The sequence below is a fragment of the Aricia agestis genome, chromosome 14 (genome assembly GCF_905147365.1).
Source record: "Aricia agestis chromosome 14, ilAriAges1.1, whole genome shotgun sequence".
NCBI lineage: Eukaryota > Metazoa > Arthropoda > Insecta > Lepidoptera > Lycaenidae > Aricia > Aricia agestis.
This window is the reverse complement of record NC_056419.1, coordinates 1,172,715-1,191,468: the sequence shown is the minus strand read 5'-3', so window position 1 is coordinate 1,191,468 and position 18,754 is coordinate 1,172,715. Positions and strand designations below refer to the sequence as shown.

At 35.8% G+C, this 18,754-nt stretch overlaps 3 protein-coding genes across 3 annotated transcripts; all 3 read left to right on the top strand.

The window, feature by feature from the left end:
• The first annotated feature begins 1,017 nt into the window (after positions 1–1,017).
• Positions 1,018–6,543, top strand: LOC121733969 (organic cation transporter protein-like). Its single transcript, XM_042124378.1, has 7 exons — positions 1,018–1,293; positions 1,518–1,752; positions 1,942–2,197; positions 3,241–3,572; positions 3,766–4,060; positions 5,233–5,414; positions 6,365–6,543. The coding sequence occupies exons 1-7, from the start codon at positions 1,052–1,054 to the stop codon at positions 6,530–6,532; spliced, it is 1,710 nt and encodes a 569-aa protein (XP_041980312.1). The 5' UTR covers positions 1,018–1,051; the 3' UTR covers positions 6,533–6,543.
• Positions 6,544–7,508: 965 nt separating this feature from the next.
• On the top strand, positions 7,509–11,467 carry LOC121733972 (organic cation transporter protein-like). Its single transcript, XM_042124382.1, has 7 exons — positions 7,509–7,812; positions 8,019–8,250; positions 8,469–8,724; positions 9,014–9,336; positions 9,772–10,066; positions 10,342–10,523; positions 11,291–11,467. The coding sequence occupies exons 1-7, from the start codon at positions 7,616–7,618 to the stop codon at positions 11,447–11,449; spliced, it is 1,644 nt and encodes a 547-aa protein (XP_041980316.1). The 5' UTR covers positions 7,509–7,615; the 3' UTR covers positions 11,450–11,467.
• Positions 11,468–16,138: 4,671 nt separating this feature from the next.
• LOC121733910 (solute carrier family 22 member 16-like) lies at positions 16,139–17,952 on the top strand (the record flags this gene model as incomplete). The annotated part of the gene is made up of 5 exons (XM_042124311.1): positions 16,139–16,220; positions 16,335–16,657; positions 17,127–17,421; positions 17,496–17,677; positions 17,779–17,952. Coding segments are annotated over 5 exons (1,056 nt in total), but the record flags the coding sequence as incomplete, so codon positions are not given.
• Between the last annotated feature and the right edge of the window lie 802 nt (positions 17,953–18,754).

The window sequence follows — 18,754 nt, the reverse complement described above, 5'->3', positions numbered from 1 at the left end:
GATCAGATAAACTCTACGCTTTTATGATTATTTTTATACTAAATCTTAAGTAATATAAAAATAAAAAATAAATTGTTTTCATTTAAGTCACACCTCTTTCCTAAATTCCTACGTACTCGTATATAGAGACATCAGGTTATAATAACTAATGAAAATATAATCTCGTGATTAACAAATCACGTGACTTGCCAAAGAATACTTCTAGGTATAGCTCTTTTTCTTAATTTTCTGCATATAGGCACAACAAAATCAATTTAGAAATAGACAGAAGACAGAGTTAGAATACCATGACAAACTACTATACTATACACTTAATCGAGTGAAGTTGGCACCAAATATTTTACCACTGGAAAAGTTATTGAAAATTAGGGTCAATTCAGACTGCAACGCGACGCTTAGACGCATTTCTTTGACAGGACGTCTCACGCGTTTGAAATCTGTCAATTCAGTACTTTTAAACGCATCTACGCGTCGCGTTGCGGTCTGAATTATTGACCCTTACTTTAATCTACTCCTAATCTTTATACATCTTTATTATAAGGACAATTATAATATTATAATAACCATAAGTTTTTGTCATGATCATTTTAATACAATGTTAATTTAAATACTGTTTGTCAAACTTCGTTGCGCCAAAATTTGTACATTGCGTGGGAACCACACATTTTCTGATTTGAAAATCACATGCAAGTTACTCACTGGTCGATACTTTAAATAACTACATAATTGTAATTAGAATTTTTGTAATACATAGTTTTAATTATGATTTACAGGCATAAGATACAGAGCTAAGATCGTACACTACTAAACTTGTTACAAACGCTATTGAACTTGTTAAAAGTTTTGTATTACGTATTACTTACGTATATGTATCTTAAGGATTATTTATGATTATTCGATAAAAAGATGACCGTCATTGATAACATTGTTTTTTGTTTTATCATATTTAGATACCATGTAAATCAGCAAGGTTTTATAATATTTGATAATTGGATTCATTAACACGGTGATCGGTTGAGTAGGTGGTCAACTGACCAAAAATTTGGTCAGGATGTCGGACAGCAGGCGAGGAAGTGCTATGGATGGGCCATCGGAAGAACGAAAGGACAGCCGGGCCAGGCGAAGAAAATCCAGCGCATTCGCAAAACCCCTGGATTTGGACGATGTTCTGGTTAACGAGTTGGGGCAATTCGGAAGGTTTCAGATAAGGAACATGCTTTTAGTTTCCGTACCGATCATCATGTCAGCTTTCATGAGCGAATATATCTTCTCTGCTGCTGCGATTCCTCACAGGTAATTGTATCCCTTTTTCAATGCTTTCTCATAACACAAATGTTTAGGTCCCAGTTTAAACAACTCTTTGGGGTATATGTTATTGATTGTACTGTCCGTTCTTGGTGGAAATACATTTCAAAGACAAATAAAACACAATTTAAGTGCATTTTTACTTTGGGCTTTAAAAGTTGTATTTCATTCCCAACAATGAGCTTGTATTAATTTTTAAAATAATTTCTCAGATGCCGGATACAAGAGTGCGGTGAGAACAGTAAGCTAATGGAGTTTGAGCCTGACTGGATTTTCGGAGCCATACCAGTTGACAACAATGGTAACATGGAGAGTTGTGAGAGATATACATCCAGCAACACGGGAGTTAATGGCACCCCCATGTTCTGTCCCGCTGATCTCTTCTCCTCTGACAGAATGGGTTGTGAAGAGTTTGTTTACGCCAGGGATAATTCAGTAGTTTATGATGTAAGAGTCAGAGCATATTGATACAAAAAATTATTTATATTATAACAATCAGTTATGGTTATTGTGCGGTGTCTAAAAAGTTTTTGAATTTTCTGGTGTCTTAAAGAAACATCCAAAATAACTTTTACGTATAAAAGTAGGTTGTATCAAATTTTAGAAAACTCTCGTTACAAATAAACTATTTTCCAGTTTGACCTCGGCTGTCAAGAGTGGCTGAGAGCTTTGTCCGGTACGCTTAGCAGCGTAGGAACTCTCTTGGTTCTTCCAATCACTGGTTTCGTATCGGATCGTTACGGAAGAAGAGTGGCTGTTGTGATCAGCGTCTTCAACTTGGCTCTTATTGGTCTGATCCGAGCGTTCTCCGTCAACTACCCCATGTACATGGTGCTTCAACTCTTACAAACCACTCTTGGTGCTGGTACATTCAGTTCTTCCTACATTATAGGTAAGTGGAAAATCCTAAAATATGAGAATATTTACCATACAGTAAATAGTACTTACAACGTACTTTGGGTTAGTTTAAACTTTGAGAAAACAAACGAAAAACATAATATTACTTATATTATTATAAATTAATTTCTTAGCCACTTACAATTTTTATTTTTTATTTTCTTTATTAGGAACAATAAACAGTTACATGTTAGAACTTAGTTAATACAATTACATAATAGAAGTGGTAAACACATAACCCACAGGCCACACCATTGTTCACAGATTAAAAACGGAAAGTACATACAGCGTATAAAATGGATAAAAATATAATATGACAGTAAGACTAGATACAAAACAGCAATAGCATATTATTAAAGAATGAAAAGAAATTAGAGTTATTAAAAATAATTAATACAAAGGACATATTTTACAATGTAAAGTTAAAAAGAGTATAACAGAGGATTAGAATCTACATTATAAAAATTTTTAAAAAAATAATTAAGTAACTAATTATAAAAATTAAAACCACAATGCAAAATAAGACAAAATTTTTAATAAATAAGTTAGAGTTCATATTCAGACGTTATTTTGATCAAAGTTTCCATGGCTTGTTTTTTAAATTTTTTACTATCAGATAGGGCAAAAATATCAATATTATTAAAGTACTTATTGTACGTATCTACAAGACGACGTAGGGCCCTAGGGGGATGCGGAGACCAGCATTAGTCTTGCACGTTTTAGTGAAAAATAACTGAAATTGTCGCGCTTTTCTTTGATAAATTGTTCTCAGCACCGAGTAGCAGATTTGATTGGTGATGGCAGAGCAGTCATATTTATTATTACATAAACCATGTAGCATCATGATATCAAGAAGCGTACGTCTGGATTTGAGGCTCAAAAGTTTGAAGTGGTCTAATAACTCATTATATGGCAATTTAGATTGTTTAAATTTAAAAAATATGGTGCGCAGGCATTTTTTTTGTACCAACTCTAATAGTACCAATAAATAAACTAACCTTTTATAGCTACTGTAAAGGTTCCTTTTTTTATTTTCAGCCGCTGAGCTGGTCGGCCCCAAATATCGTGTGCTTGCCAGTGCCCTCTCATCGTCGATGTTCGCAGTCGGTCTCATGACACTTGGAGGTGTGGCTTGGTTGGTCCAGCCCTGGCGTTACATGATCATGGTCCTCCACATCCCATGCTTCCTCGTCATCAGCTACTACTGGATTCTCCCTGAGAGTGTCAGGTGGTTGCTATCGAAGCAGAAGTACGATGAAGCTACCTCCATCTTACAAAAAGTTGCGACAGTTAATGGAACCTCGATCAGTGAGAAGTCTCTTGCAGCACTGACCACACCACCACCAGTTGCGTATGTTGAATCTCCTGAGGTCAGTAGTTTTTAGCAATTTTCGAAAGTTTAGTTCTAATCGTGCATATATGATTTGATGAATTTGTTGCCATATCACCTTGATTACAACCGCATCTATGTAATCGTATTTTATCATATTTAAATGTTTGATTAAAATTTTCACGTTTTTTAAATTCTCAAAGTAATTTGCTTACGAGTATGTTTAATTTCAGGACAAAGGTCCTGGATTGGTCAAAACAATCTTCCGCTCACCAATCCTTCTGAGACGAGTATGCACTACTCCTATTTGGTGGATTACTACCACTTTCGTCTACTATGGCCTATCCATCAACTCCACCAGTCTTTCTGACACTATGTACCTCAACTTTATTCTGACCTGCGCCGTCGAAATCCCTGGATTCTTCACCGCTATCTTAGTTTTGGACAGGATAGGCAGAAAAGCTACTCTGTCTTGTGGATACTTATTCAGTGCTGCTTGCAATATTGCATTCATCTTCATACCTAATGGTAAGATAATTTATTGTATTGGTTTAATAGTTTTTGATGAGGTATTTACTTCAAAATTTTTGACTTTAGTTTTTTTTCTGTATAGTATTATAATATTATGGATAATATATTGTTATTTACCTTATGTAATTTCCTGATTTTATCGAACAAATAATTAGCATGTGTCTGATAAGTTATCACGAACATTATGAGGAAAGCGTGCGTAAACTGGACTTAATCAGTTTTAATCCGATAAAAAATATTATACTACTATTATTGTGCGCAAAAACTTTTTAAATCCGCTACAAAGTTTTACAAGGTCGCTGATTAAATACTAATATTTCTATACTTATTATAAAAAAGCGTCCATAGATATTATTACTTACTTACGACTTTTTTAAAATCAATTTCACGAACTCGTTACAATTACTACTTTGTAGTACCGAGTGTCACTTTCAAAATAAAAGAGATTCCAAAAATATATCCCAATAAAATATTATAAATATCTATTCCAATAATATCATATCCTGCACAAATACATATAACATAAACACTTGAAAAACATAGCCCCTGAAAGGGGTTCAATCCGAAACCTAAGCCCTTTTAATCGTTCTTTTGATTTAAATTAATTATTCAATTTTAAATAAGTAGGCAAAGAGGAGGATCATCGTAGATTAGGACGTGGCCCCCCTTGGAACGAACGTCGCTAATCCGTAACCAGAGAAGAAGCGGACTAATTATTATTAAAATATTCAATAGCTTTTGTAGCGGGATTTGAGTGCGGCGACCGAATCAAGAAATTTCGTAACGAAAATAAACCTAACATCCCCCACTCCGACTGGCACAGCGGTACGGCGTTGAAAGCCGTGCGTGGTCTAACATCGTTTCAGTTCGGCAGACTGCGGCACAGTTGTTGTGTGCGTGCGACTATGCTATTGTATGCAATAGCTTTACCGCGGAAGTCACCGAGTGCCACACGTGACAAATTAAGACCAAAAGTTGTAACGACACTTTTTGCTATATAGTTGTAAGCCGTGCGGCGTGCGCGTGTTTCCCTGTATGTCTTTCTCTCTCTCACATAAAAAGCAACTTCGTTCCATCCGGGTGTCCCTTGACACATCTCAAGTTTTTTAAATTAGCCAATGCAGTATCCACATTTTCACAAAACATAAAACTACTACCTTTATTTTCAGACCTCACCACCCTCCGTCTGATCGTGTTCCTGTTGGGCAAGTTCGGTATCTCTATCGTGTTCACGTCTCTCTATCTCTTCACCTCCGAGCTGTACCCCACAGAGTACAGACACACCCTGCTCGCCTTCTCCTCTATGATCGGACGAATTGGATCCATCACTGCTCCTCTTACACCCGTTCTGGTAAGATTTGGTATTGTAGTTGTATTGTATTTTTATTACTATAAACACATTTAAGCTTAAAAGAACGCTTTTTGATATATTATTTCCAGTTTTTTTCTTCTATATATCATCATCAAGTCGCGCCTCATCATAAATTATCTCAGATCTGCGTGAAATAATAATAATCATTCCTTTAGAAGGAACTTCTAAATTTAGTTTCGCTGTTTCGAAAACATAATATTATTATGTTACTTCGCGGAAATTCATAGCTTATTATTATTTTTAGCAATATTCTGCGAAATAAACCTCAACCTGTAAGTAAATGAGTGATTGTATGCATAGCACTGACCTCTTTAATAATACACTGGACAGGCGATCGCTGTCAATAAAATGTTCCTATTCGAAAATCGCCATGTTGGCGCTGATTGCTGTAAAAGCAGTAGTGAGTGTACTTGGAACTACTATTTTGCAAATGGCGATTGTAATTAGTTCACAATACGCTCACCGCGGCGCTGCAAATCGGCACAAAAAATAGCTGTCATTTTGTACGGCTTAGCCTGTCCAGTGTAATGTAGAGGTGAGTGATGCATAGGCATGCGTATAAAATGAGTTACAGCATCTCCCTCCTTTCCCACACTGCCTATGCGTACACTCGCATGTAAGAACGTGCAAACACCACCACCACACAAGCAATAATGTTAGCAATAAGCAAATTCATGCAAGGCCTCTCACCACCATGCAACTTGCAAACCTCGACGCGCGCGCCCCAACACGGGAGCATCTTTAGGATGTGGACTCTACGAACAACGTCCGACAAGCATACATAGTTGCTTCAAGAAATTTCCAATTATTACTACTCGATATTAATTGAAAGTCGCAGTATTTGTAAGCATTGTAAATGCCATTCCAATCCGCAGAATAAAGACCTATAAATTTTAACGTCCAAAGCATAAGAATGTTGTTTCTTCCAGGCTGACTACTGGCACGGTACACCGTCCATGATGTTCGGTATCATGGGCATGATCTCTGGTCTCCTGGTGCTAACTCAGCCGGAGACCCTGGGCCTCAAGATGCCTGACACCCTGGCGGAGGCAGAGGCCCTCGGACGACCAGAGTCCAAAGCGAAACAAAGTAGCTGAACTTGATTAGGATCTCGTGTGTTATGTTTAAATATATTTATAAGTGCTTTTATTTGTAGTTGTTTTATTTTACTTCCGAAATGGCTTGAATCTACTACTTAAAAAAGATATTATTATTCGACAATCGACGTTGGATCGATGATTGATTTATATTGATGATACGGTCTACTCATTGAAATTATTTAAAACAAAAAACTTTTTGAAAAAAAAAAGCTTTTATTTAAATAGTATAAAAAGAAGAACAAAAATTTCTATTTTTACCTATTAAGTTTTAATCCTCAATATTCTTATACAATTTGCATGATGAAAGCTTAATATTATTACATAATTATTTCGCCATCTTGGATGGTCAGCCATATTGGATTTAGAGTGATGTCACATAGCATATTATCGTCAATCGTAAAAAATATTAATTGTTTCACGTACCATGAACAATGAACATGTATTTGACGACCTCTGTGGCTCAGTGGTGAGCGCGTTGGTAATGATATTATTATTAAATGTGTGTAGTGGAAAAAATATAACTATTGATCATTCACAGGATAAGCTGAGGCCTGTGAATCCTTCCTAAAAAGTAATTTAGTAAAATTTTACATTTTAATTTTTATATTTTCGTTTCCGTAATCCTTTTGCTTACATCATAAAGAGAAATAGAAAGTAGTTCTAACATGTACGTAGAATATAACTACTCATTATAAGGCTAGTTTGAGTTTTAATTTGAAAACCGGTCAGTAATAGCTATACGGTACTTGGTAGGAGGACTGGTTGGAGGAGGTTGGAGGAGGAGGTTATTAAATTGCTCAGTTAAGGTGATAACAGACGTGTCAGTGTGAAATTATTAAAATATTATAATATTCTTAAAAAGATAAATAGTTTAAGTGTGAAATAATTATCATCGGTGTAGAAGAGAACAGACCAATGTTAAAGGATGATAATAAAAAAAATAGGAATCTAAGTGTGTTTTATACTAAAACAGCCGAAGCTATTGATAAAAGATATTATCTGGGTTGATCCTAAGATTAAAACAAATGTGACAATAGTTTATATTTAATACCTCGATCGAGAAAACAACTCCAGCTAAAAATGGAGGCCGCAACGGAGATCACGAAAGGGGAAAGCAAGAGCAAAATGGAAAGACTTGACTTGGATGATGTTTTGGTCAACGAGTTGGGTCAATTCGGGAGATTTGCCCTCAGGAATTTAATATTAGTGTCAATACCGACTATAATGTCTGGATTCATGAGCGAGTACATCTTCTCTGCTGCAGCTATTCCTCACAGGTAACATTTTTGATAATTTCTTCTCCTATTTCTTAACCAACAATATTTTAGACAAACGCTCGGCTAATATTTTGTAATGTATCAAACGCTATTATTTTGCAATCTGCAGTTGCTTTGATATTTTTAAAATCCGGTTTTGTTAAATGGTTCTTTCGGCTAGTTTTTTGATACAACAAATTATTATTCAACCTCTCACGTTTTTTCAGATGTCAGATACAAGAGTGCGGGGAGTATAATAATTTACACAATTACGAACCAGAATGGATTTTGAACGCGGTTCCTGCGACCGTCTCTGGATTTTCGAGTTGCTTGAGATATGTGTCCATCGCAAACGTCAACGGAACACTTGAAAACTGTCCAGCGAACATCTTTGATAGGAGCCAAACTGTAGATTGTGATGAGTTTGTGTATGCAAGAGATAATTCTGTTGTTTACGATGTAAGTTTATTTAGCTTTTACAATTTATTTTAAAACTGGAGAGTTTAAACGAACCCAATTCGATATTGTCTACAAGAATTTTTAACATGCATTTGAAATTTTAGACAAAATGTTATAGTAGACGAATGTTTCCATAATAATTAGGTGCTACTATAATATAATAATATACCTTACTTACATCCAGCAGTACTTGCAACTATGTTTATTATTCTTTTCAGTTCAACCTTGGATGCCAGGACTGGCTACGAGCACTAGCTGGTACCTTAAGCAGTGTTGGCACATTATTCGTCTTGCCCATCATCGGCATTATATCTGATAAATTCGGCAGAAGAATCGCCTTGGTAATTTGCATTTTCAACGTTGCTCTGTTCGGTCTAATGAGAGCTTATTCTGTTAACTATATCATGTACCTCGTAACTCAAGTTCTACAGAGTGCTCTTGGTGGTGGAATTTACAGCTGTGCCTATATTTTTGGTAAGTTTTTCATCTAGGTGGTAAATAATATTTACTGTTTTAAAACATTAAAACATTATGTACATACTTAATGTTTTAATCAGGTTAAGCGTATCTGGGTAAATCTTGAGTACCTTATCAGTCCCTGTAACTAAGTAGTGATTGTTATTAATTCTTCTAAATATTATGACAATCACGATGCTTGTCCTTTTCAGAAAATAATGAAAAATGTTCATTGGGCTAATCTTTTTTTTTTCGAATTTTTAATTTATCTTATGATGATTATTATATTCTTTAACTTTTTTTTCAGCTGCTGAGTTAGTGGGTCCAAAATACAGAGTACTTGTAAGCGCTATCAGTTCTACAATGTTTTCTGTAGGTCTAGTGGTTCTCGGAATAGTTGCATGGGTGATTCAACCATGGCGATACATGATCATGGCCTTGTTCATCCCATGCTTTCTTGTCATCAGCTATTACTTCATCTTATCCGAGAGCGTGAGATGGTTGCTATCGAAACAAAAGTTCGACGAAGCGAAGAAGGTTTTGCTGAATGTAGCAAGAGTTAACAAAACACATATTTCAGATAAGTCACTTGAAGCGTTGATGAATCCAAAACCTGAACCTGTTACAGAGGTAAATATAATATATATAAATTATAATACTAGCTGTCCTGGCAAACATTGTTTTTCCATATAAAGTATTTCGGCCACATCATTTTATTGAAGTGACTAAATAAGTATGTCACCATGGCAACGTCCATCGCTATCCCGTCGCACAAAAATGGTCGCCGTCAGTCTCGAGTTGTAATAATTTACTATTATTTATTCAACAAATGCACTTATTAATATAAAAAGTAGCCAGTAGCCGATTCTCAGACCTACTGAATATGCATATAAAATTTGGTGAAAATCAGTAAAGCCGTTTCGGAGTACGGAAACTAACATTGTGACACGAGAATTTTATTATTACGTAGGCTAAAAAAATAAAGTTAAAATAGTTAAAAAATGAGGTGGCTTTTCAAATTTTTTTGCATTAAAAAAGTTTTTAAGAGTGTTTTACCTTTTTTAGCATTCCAAGTCGGGACTCATAAAAAGAGTTTTAAAATCACCTGTTCTACTTAGAAGAGTGTGTACGACTCCGATCTGGTGGATCACATCAACATTGGTCTACTACGGTCTTTCCATTAATTCCACCAGCCTATCGGATTCTATGTACCTTAATTTTATATTGACTTGTGCCATTGAAATACCTGGAAATTTCACTGCAGTGTTCATATTGGACAGAGTTGGTAGAAGACAGACGTTATCTGTATGTTTCTTTTGCACTGCTATCTGCAACATCGCCTTTATATTTATTCCAAGTGGTAAGTTTATATTCTTGTTTTGTTCTTACTTAAAACTTGAGATAGTTATACTCGTAACCGCTCATCAATAAACGCCGAGTAGGAAACAAATAATTATCGTAACGCTTGTTTTCACAAAATTATTTTATAAATTAAGTAATCCATTTCCACTATGTAATAGCGTGATAAAAATTTTAACCAATTATTTATTTTATAATTATCAATTATTTTAATTTTGTATATCTACCTATTGTAATACTTACATTTTTAAAGTCTTCTATTTTCCTTATTTTCAGATTTGGAAGCACTTCGACTGATTGTATTTTTATTGGGAAAATTCTTTATCTCAATCGTGATGACGGTTCTATACTTGTTTACGTCAGAACTTTACCCTACTGAATTTAGACACACTCTTCTTGCTTTTTCTTCTATGATTGGAAGGATAGGCTCTATCACTGCACCATTGACTCCAGTTTTAGTAAGTTTCAAATATAATAAAAAAAGCTTACCCCGCAATCGTTGTTTTACCATATAAATTATTTCTAGTATCAATATAAAAAGTAGATAAAAAACTATTCTCAGCTTACGAATGTACATACAAAATTTAATTTAAATCGGTTGAGCCGTTTTGGAGGAGTTGGCGCACAAGCACTGTGACACGAGAATTTTATATATTAGATAACACATTACACTTACGTTACAATATAATACAATAACACAGTTCATTTATGCTATAACAAATACAGATCCAGTTTTATTTGTAACGTACAAAATTAGAATTGCAGCTTCAGTAATACTAATGATAAGAGAGGACTTACCTCATTTACACGCAGCTTAAAGATAGGTTACACAGTGCTAGCAACTGAAGTGACAGCACTGCAGCTAATGTTACCTGTATACTCGCATGGGAGCAGCTCGACTCGCCTCCCTGGGTCACACCATGCACGCTGCTGACGTAATATAGGTAATGTCCCAGTGACATCGCCTAGTCGAGTTGTATCTGTGGTGGGGGAAGGCGAGTGGCGAGTGAAAACAAAAAATGTTGTAGTAACTCGCACCCGAGCAACTGACCCACTCTCACATGAAAGTTACTCGTATGATGCGGTCACACGATGCAAGTAGCTGCATCTCAGTAACTGACTAGGCCTGCTCGCATGTCAGCTCGCACCTTGTAACCCAGGCATTAGTTAACACACGGTAAAACACAGGAGTAAAAATATTTTAATATTTATTTTTTTATTCCAGGCTGACTATTGGACACCGTTTCCATCGGTTCTATTTGGTGTTAGTGCGGTCCTCTCTGGCGGTCTCGTTCTGACGCAGCCAGAAACACTTGGCACGAAAATGCCAGACACTATGGCAGAAGCAGAGGCGCTTGGAAAAAAGAAAGTAGAGGAAATGTAGATAAAAGCTTGAATGTAAATAAAATGTATAAGACAGAACGTACTAGGCATGACGTGCTTACAGTACGCGTTTTTGAGCTATAATTGTTAACAATACATATAAAACGCCTTTATTTAATTATTGTTGTACATAAATACTCGTAGATATAAAATAACATGTAAATAATTTACTATTGTATTGTATGGGAATCCCATAAATTTACTATTTAAAAGAATTAATGATAAGACTTCGTTTTATTTAATTTGTATAAATAATAATGGGCCAAGTACCAAAAAATAACGTTTGTTGTATTAGAGTCCCCCTTAAATATTAATTTTATTTTGTTTTTAGTATTCGTTGTTATAGCGGCAACAGAAATACACAATCTGTGAAACTTTCAGAAGTCTAGCTATAGCGGTTATTGAGTTACTACCTGGAGACAGACAGACGGACAGACATCGAAGTCTCAGTAATAGGGTCCCGTTCCCTTTTTTCCTAGGTCCCTTTGGGTACGGAACCCTAAAAAATGAGGGGGAGGGGGAAAAATTAATTGCATTTCATATCTAGTAGTTTTTATTACATTGCTTAGTAGTTGGTGATATGAACGATTTGGATTAAACTATCACAAAAGTCTTAGATAGCGGTGAACAAATAAAGGATAAAATTTTATTCTTTTACCGCTAAGTCGCCACAGTGTTAGTAGATTAAATAAAGTGGAACATACAATCAAAGAGAAGAAAAAATAGAGAATATTATGCAATACTATAATTTTGTGGTAAAATAAAAGAAAGATAGTGGGAAAAATGGGTGACAATAGGAAAGCAAATGAAAAAAGGGTGCTTGATTTAGATGATGTGTTAATAAATGAATTGGGCCAATTCGGTCAGTTCCAGTTTAGGACTTTAGTATTAGCAGCAATACCAATAATGATGGCAGCATTTGTGACCGAATACATATTTTCTGCGGCAATGATCCCACACCGGTGAGTAAACACGCTGCTCTGCTTTTTCTTTATAAAGACAGAGATAATGATGGACGTGAAATAATGGACTATCGAATTAATTAATTCATAGCAGAACTGAAAAGTTTGATCGGGCTTTGAAACACAATATGACTAAAGCTTTTTTTTAAAGAAATAATAACGAGCAAACGGGTCATATGATGGAAAGCAACTTCCGTCACTCATGGACACATGCAACATCAGAAGAGCTGCAGGTGCGTTGCCGGCCTTTTAAAAGGGGAATAGGATTACAGGGTAGGGGAGGTAAGGAAGGGAATAGGGAAGGGCAGGGAAGGGAAGGGTAGGGAATTGGGCTTCCGGTAAACTCACTCACTCGGCGAAACGCTACAAAAAAGCTACAAAAAGCGCAAGCGCTGTTTCACCCCGGTTTTCTGTGAGACCGTGGTATTTCTCCGGTCGAGCCGGCCCATTCTTGCCGAAGCATGGCTCTACCACGTAAGCTTTAGGTTCACTTTTCACTTACAACCTTTTCCCTGATATTTTAAATCAGGCCTCTATTTGATGCGACAGTTAATTAACTACTAATTGAATTGAGGCGTTTTTTTATTTCTAAGCACAAAGTAAGCTTTACAAAAAGGTAAAGGTACTAAAGTTTTATTTTAATATCATGTGGCTTATTGGATAAAGTTCTTAAAGTTCTTAAAGTTGCTTCCGCATTTTGTCTACATCGATATATTTATAGATTTTATATCTTTCTATTAGATACTTTATATAATACTAGCTGTCCCGGCAAACGTTGTTTTGCCATAAAATTATTTTTCCTATTTTCCTGCTTTTCTCTTGAAGGTTTTTCTGATTTTTTTTCTATAGACCTCACGGAGCCCGAGACCTTTCCAACGAATGCAAAACCGTGGAAATCGGTTCGTGCGTTCTGGAGTTATAGCGCCAGGAAGGAAAACCGAAGGAAAATGTCGTGATTCTAGTGTTTCGCCATAAAGCAGGGAGCACAATGGCTCTGGTGACGGAACCAATAATGACAATCTTAGGTATTATTTTCGGTTAATAAAAAATTTTCGAAAATTAATGTCTAAAACAAACAAATATAACAGTACCTGAACTTTGTAGACATTTTACAAAAAATAAATACACTCCCGGGGGAGGCAACATGTGCGCAATAATCAAATCAATCAAAACCTATTTTTAAAATGCTTCATAAAAATAAACATAATCAATAAGTAATAAAATAAGTCTTGTCTTCTGAATTACAAAATTATAAAAATTCCCGGTGACTCTGCTGGTAATTTTCGCCGGTAAATTTGTCATGACCTTCTTCGCCCTTTGACTCCTGCAAGATGACGTCACGTACTTTATCGTCTAGTCTTGCCGGTTCAGCCAGCTTCCGACGTAGTGTGATGTGTGGCGGTCCGGCCGACGTTCAAATGTTTCGTATCAGAAATTTCGGACAATGTGCGGCCGGGCTAAAGGTCTCAGCAACCAGGCCATAAGCTCCAAAAAAAAATAGTTGTTACACTATTTGACAGGATTGGACAACAAATGTTTGACATGTAATAAACAAATCAGCATCTATTGCAGTATTCATTAATCATTAGTCATTACACATATCGAGTTTTCATTGTTTTTAAGATGTATTCTGCTATTCGGGACGTAAACAAATCCAACAAATCAAAAACCATGGCAATTGGTCCAGCCGTTCTCGAGTTATAAGTGTTGTAACAAACACGACTTTCTTTTATATATATAAGATAGAAGATAGAAGATAGATAGAAGATAGAAGATAGATAACAAATTGATGCGATTAATCGTCAGATGCTATATAAATTCAAAGGCTTGACGAAGAAGAAACGAATTCTGTGATGAAGGAGACTAACTCAGAAAATCAAAGATCGTCCTTCTCTCTAGTCGTGTCACACTCACGAGTCACGCCCGTCTTTCATACAAGCCAGGTGAAAAAGGACGACGCGGAATCATCGCCAAGTTACTTTTTTCTTAATAACTAGATAAATACCTATAGAACATTTTAAAAATCCGCCAGGCCAGTGTCTCAATCTAATCTCAATGATAGAATTTTATACAATGTTTTAAAATATAAACTTAGTTTAATGCACGGTTATGGCAATATATTATGAAAAATTTGTGAAAATCATATTTTCTATCGAGAAAATTTTAAGATATCGTATTTTCGCTCAGATCAAATTCTTGGAATGGAATTTAGTATCTATGTGCAGCAAATGAAACAATTCGGGACCTATTTTCAAGTATAAAAATCTAATATATAAAAATAAGTCGGGTTTTCCTTCCTGATGCTATAACTCCAGAACGCACGAACCGATTTCCACGGTTTTGCATTCATTGGAAAGGTCTCGAGCTCCGTGAGGTCTATAGAAAAAAATCAGAAAAAATTTCAAGAGAAAAGCAGGAAAACAGGGAAAATCATGTTATGGTAAAACGACGTTTGCCGGGACAGCTAGTGTATTATAAAATCGTCAATTTTGGATTAGTCGCTCCCTTAATCGATTCTTTTGTGCCACGGCCGATATTATTTACTAATTCTAGTACATTTTGTTATCGTCAACGCACCGCTTACGATGCGTAGTGATATCCCGAGTCAAAACACAATAATGCAATGTGGTCTTTCTCTACAAAATAGGCATATGAAATAGTTATTATGCTTATTTTTATTATTTTTCGTTCAAGATGTCGAATACCTGAATGTGGCGAAAATGAGAAACTGTTGGCGATGGAGCCAGACTGGATAAGAAACGCGATACCAGAATCCAATTCTGTATTAGCAAGCTGTGAACGTTTTCCTTCATTAGGAAATGGATCTATAGAATATTGTCCTATTGATAATTTTGATCAATCACAAACCATCGCGTGTGAGGGCTTTGTCTATGCAAGGGACAACTCAGTCGTGTATGAGGTAATTTTTTACCCTTTTTCATATTTACGTTTGCATTAATTCTATTGTGTTCTCGCTTGCTCGTTTTTCCACGATCGACGGGTTATTCAATTAAATACTTTAAATACATTATTGATTTAATATAGATATGGCCCTTTACAGCATATGATTTAAATGAATATTTTCGAAGATACACATATACAGGGTGTAACAAAAATAAGTGATAATACTTTAGGTTGTGTACATGTTCCTTGTAGAGAGTTCACTGTAAAAGTAGCAGTGCTGAAAGACCAAATTTTTTTTTCACTTTTTCATGGGGAAACTCGTGACGCTCGGGCCCTTGCCCATACACAAGTGAAAAAAAAATCGTCTTTCAGCGCTGCTACTTTCACAGTGAACTCTCTACAAGGAACACGTACACACCCTATAGTATTATTACTTATTTTTGTTACATTCTGTATAAAAATTGCGGGACGTAGCTTTTGCGGCGGTATCGATTAATGCGGGCCACGGATAGTAATGAATATAATTAAAAGCTACTGAATCGATTTTAATATCAATCAAATCAATCAATCAATTCTTCGCATGTTTTAGTTTTGATAACAGTGGTAGGTATGATATAATATTATCTATATTATCTGTTTTAAGTAGTAAATTATTATATTTTATTGTTTCAGTTCGACCTTGGGTGTCAAGATTGGCTTCGAGCTTTGGCTGGAACTTTGAACAGTGCAGGATCTCTGATAAGTCAGCCTGTCACTGGGTACATATCCGATCGCTTCGGACGAAAAGTTGCACTAATTATAAGTGTCTGTAACTTGGCAATATTTGGTCTAGTAAAAGCTTTTTCAGTAAACTTTTCAATGTATATGGCATCCCAGATTCTGCAGACATCTTTTGGGGGAGGAGCAGTTAGTACTGCTTATATATTAAGTAATCATATTTTAACACTAGCCTAATTGATCCTATTCATCTTAATATATTGTATGGTGGTGTATATTAAATCCTTTTCTATTTGTTTTCAGTAACTGAGCTCATAGGTCCAAAGTATCGAGTTCTAACATCATCAGCTATAATTTCGATGTTCTCCGTGGGTCAGGTCGTGATGGGAACAGTCGCGTGGCTCGTCCAACCCTGGCGTCACTTTAACATGATCCTTTCCATACCATGCTTCATCATTATAGCGTATTATTGGATACTTTCCGAGAGTATAAGATGGCTGCTTTTGAGGCAGAAATATGAGGAGGCTAAAAAAGTGTTACTTAATGTTGCAAGAATCAATAAAACCAAGATAAGTGATAAAAGTATGGTAGCTTTAATGACACCTACGACACCTAGTAATCTACAGGTAGTTGCACTATTTATTCTTTTTTTTATGAAATAAAGGGGACAAACGAGCAAACAGGTCACCTGATGGAAAGCAACTTCCGTCGCCCATGGACACTAGCAGCATCAGAAGAGCTGCAGGTGCATTCCCGGCCTTTTAAGAGGGAATAGGGTAATAGGGAAGGGTAGGGAAGGGAATAGGGAAGGGTAGGGAAGGAAATATGGGAGGGTAGGGAAGGGAAAAGGGTAGGGGATAGGGCCTCCGGTAAACTCACTCGCTCGGCGAGTGAGTTAACCGACGTGAAACAGCGCAAGCGCAGTTTCACGTTGGTTTTCTGTGAGCCCGTGGTATTTCTCCGGTTGAGCCGGCCCATTCGTGCCGAGGCATTGCTCTCCCACGTCACAAATTATAGTGAAATTCTTAAAGTAAGTATTTAAAATAAATTAATCGCAAAATTAATATAAGTACCAAAAAACCCTGTTTCTTATAGATGGACAGACCTAATGTAGTGAACGCAATAATTCGATCACCAGTTTTGCTGAGACGCGTCTGTACTACTCCTATCTGCTGGATTACTGGAACCTTAATCTTCTACGGTCTCTCTATTAATTCCACCACTCTATCTGACACAATGTACCTCAACTACATACTGACATGTGCTATTGAAATTCCTGGATTCTTCTTCGCTGTTTTGGTTTTGGATAGGATTGGAAGAAGAGCGACATTGTCTGCGGGTTTCCTTTTCTCTGCTGCATGTAATTTGGCATTTATTTTTATACCCAACGGTAAGCATATATTTAGTTTTTATCTTTCCCATCATTTTTAACCCTTTTTATAGGTATTTTTTTTTATTTTTCAGATTTGACCAGTCTCCGATTAATTGTTTTTCTTCTTGGCAAGTTTATGATATCAGCAGTGATGAACTCTCTTTACCTGTACACATCGGAACTGTACCCTACAGAGTTCAGACAGAGCTTGCTTGGTTTCTCGTCGATGGTTGCAAGAATAGGATCTATGGTAGCACCGCTAACACCGGTTTTAGTAAGTTTTTTTGTAATAACTAGATTTTAATGCGTTACTCTTTGCTTTAGTAAGTATATCTTTGATTTGACACGTTTTAAATTTTATCTTGCGATTTTCAGGCAAATTATTGGCACGGAATTCCATCTATGATGTTCGCTATAATGGGTGTTATATCTGGTCTGCTAGTTCTAACTCAGCCAGAGACGCTTGGAACCAAGTTGCCAGACACGATCGCCGAAGCAGAAGCACTGGGAAGGACTAAATTAAAAGAAGTCGAAAGCACATACCTTTAACATGACTTATTCTTATGTACTTAGGTCAAATTCTAAAGTTATACTTTCAGAATAAATAAATAAGGCATAAGTAATATATATACTCGTACAAAAATATTTATTTATACGATAATAAATAAAAAATATTATATTATTTGAGATTCTTTTCAATGTTTTACAACTCAGTTATTAATAATAATTTATAATTTTATAACTTGAACATTCATTCGATATTGTTGTGGACACAACGATGGCAAGGGTGGCGAACATATTTTAGAAAGTTAAGTAGTATATTTCTAAGATATTGTTAAAGTGAAATCGCCACATGTTCGGTCCCTTTGACTGTATTAGGTTCGTTAGTTAAAATATTATTGTTGTGTTCCTTAAAAATTAGTAACGAGTAAAGCTGTTTCTCTTAAAAAGTAATAAAGCATTGTCTTTGTCAGAACAATAAATAAAGGATATTTAGGAACAGACGTTCGGCAATATTTGAGAAACTAGCGTGAGAATAGAATTTTAGAAAGCTAGCAGATGCTTAGTTTATTGTCTACGGTAGATTTATTTATTTGATTATGTGTATTGGAATATGTGTAGAGTACAAATAAATAAAGACTAGGCTATCGTATGTAATATGGAACACCTTTGTGGTTAGATACGAATGTGATTAATTATTAAATGTGTTGTAGTATCTAGCTGTAGGTTTTGAGTATAATAAAACGTTATGTATTCTTGTGTATTAATTTCCGCGATAGTCATTGTTGCTATGAGTATTTCTTGCCACGTATTGTGTAATTCGTACGTTTGGAATCAGAGGGCAAGAAAT

Excerpts from the sequence above, each read along its gene's own strand:
- LOC121733972 (XM_042124382.1), top strand. The coding sequence starts at position 7,616 with ATGGAGGCCGCAACGGAGATCACGAAAGGGGAAAGCAAGAGCAAAATG. Across the intron at positions 8,725-9,013 it reads CAGCTGTGCCTATATTTTTG|CTGCTGAGTTAGTGGGTCCA; the intron begins GTAAGTTTTTCA and ends CTTTTTTTTCAG. Across the intron at positions 9,337-9,771 it reads AACCTGAACCTGTTACAGAG|CATTCCAAGTCGGGACTCAT; the intron begins GTAAATATAATA and ends TACCTTTTTTAG.
- LOC121733969 (XM_042124378.1), top strand. The coding sequence starts at position 1,052 with ATGTCGGACAGCAGGCGAGGAAGTGCTATGGATGGGCCATCGGAAGAA. Across the intron at positions 1,753-1,941 it reads ATAATTCAGTAGTTTATGAT|TTTGACCTCGGCTGTCAAGA; the intron begins GTAAGAGTCAGA and ends ACTATTTTCCAG. Across the intron at positions 4,061-5,232 it reads ATTCATCTTCATACCTAATG|ACCTCACCACCCTCCGTCTG; the intron begins GTAAGATAATTT and ends CTTTATTTTCAG.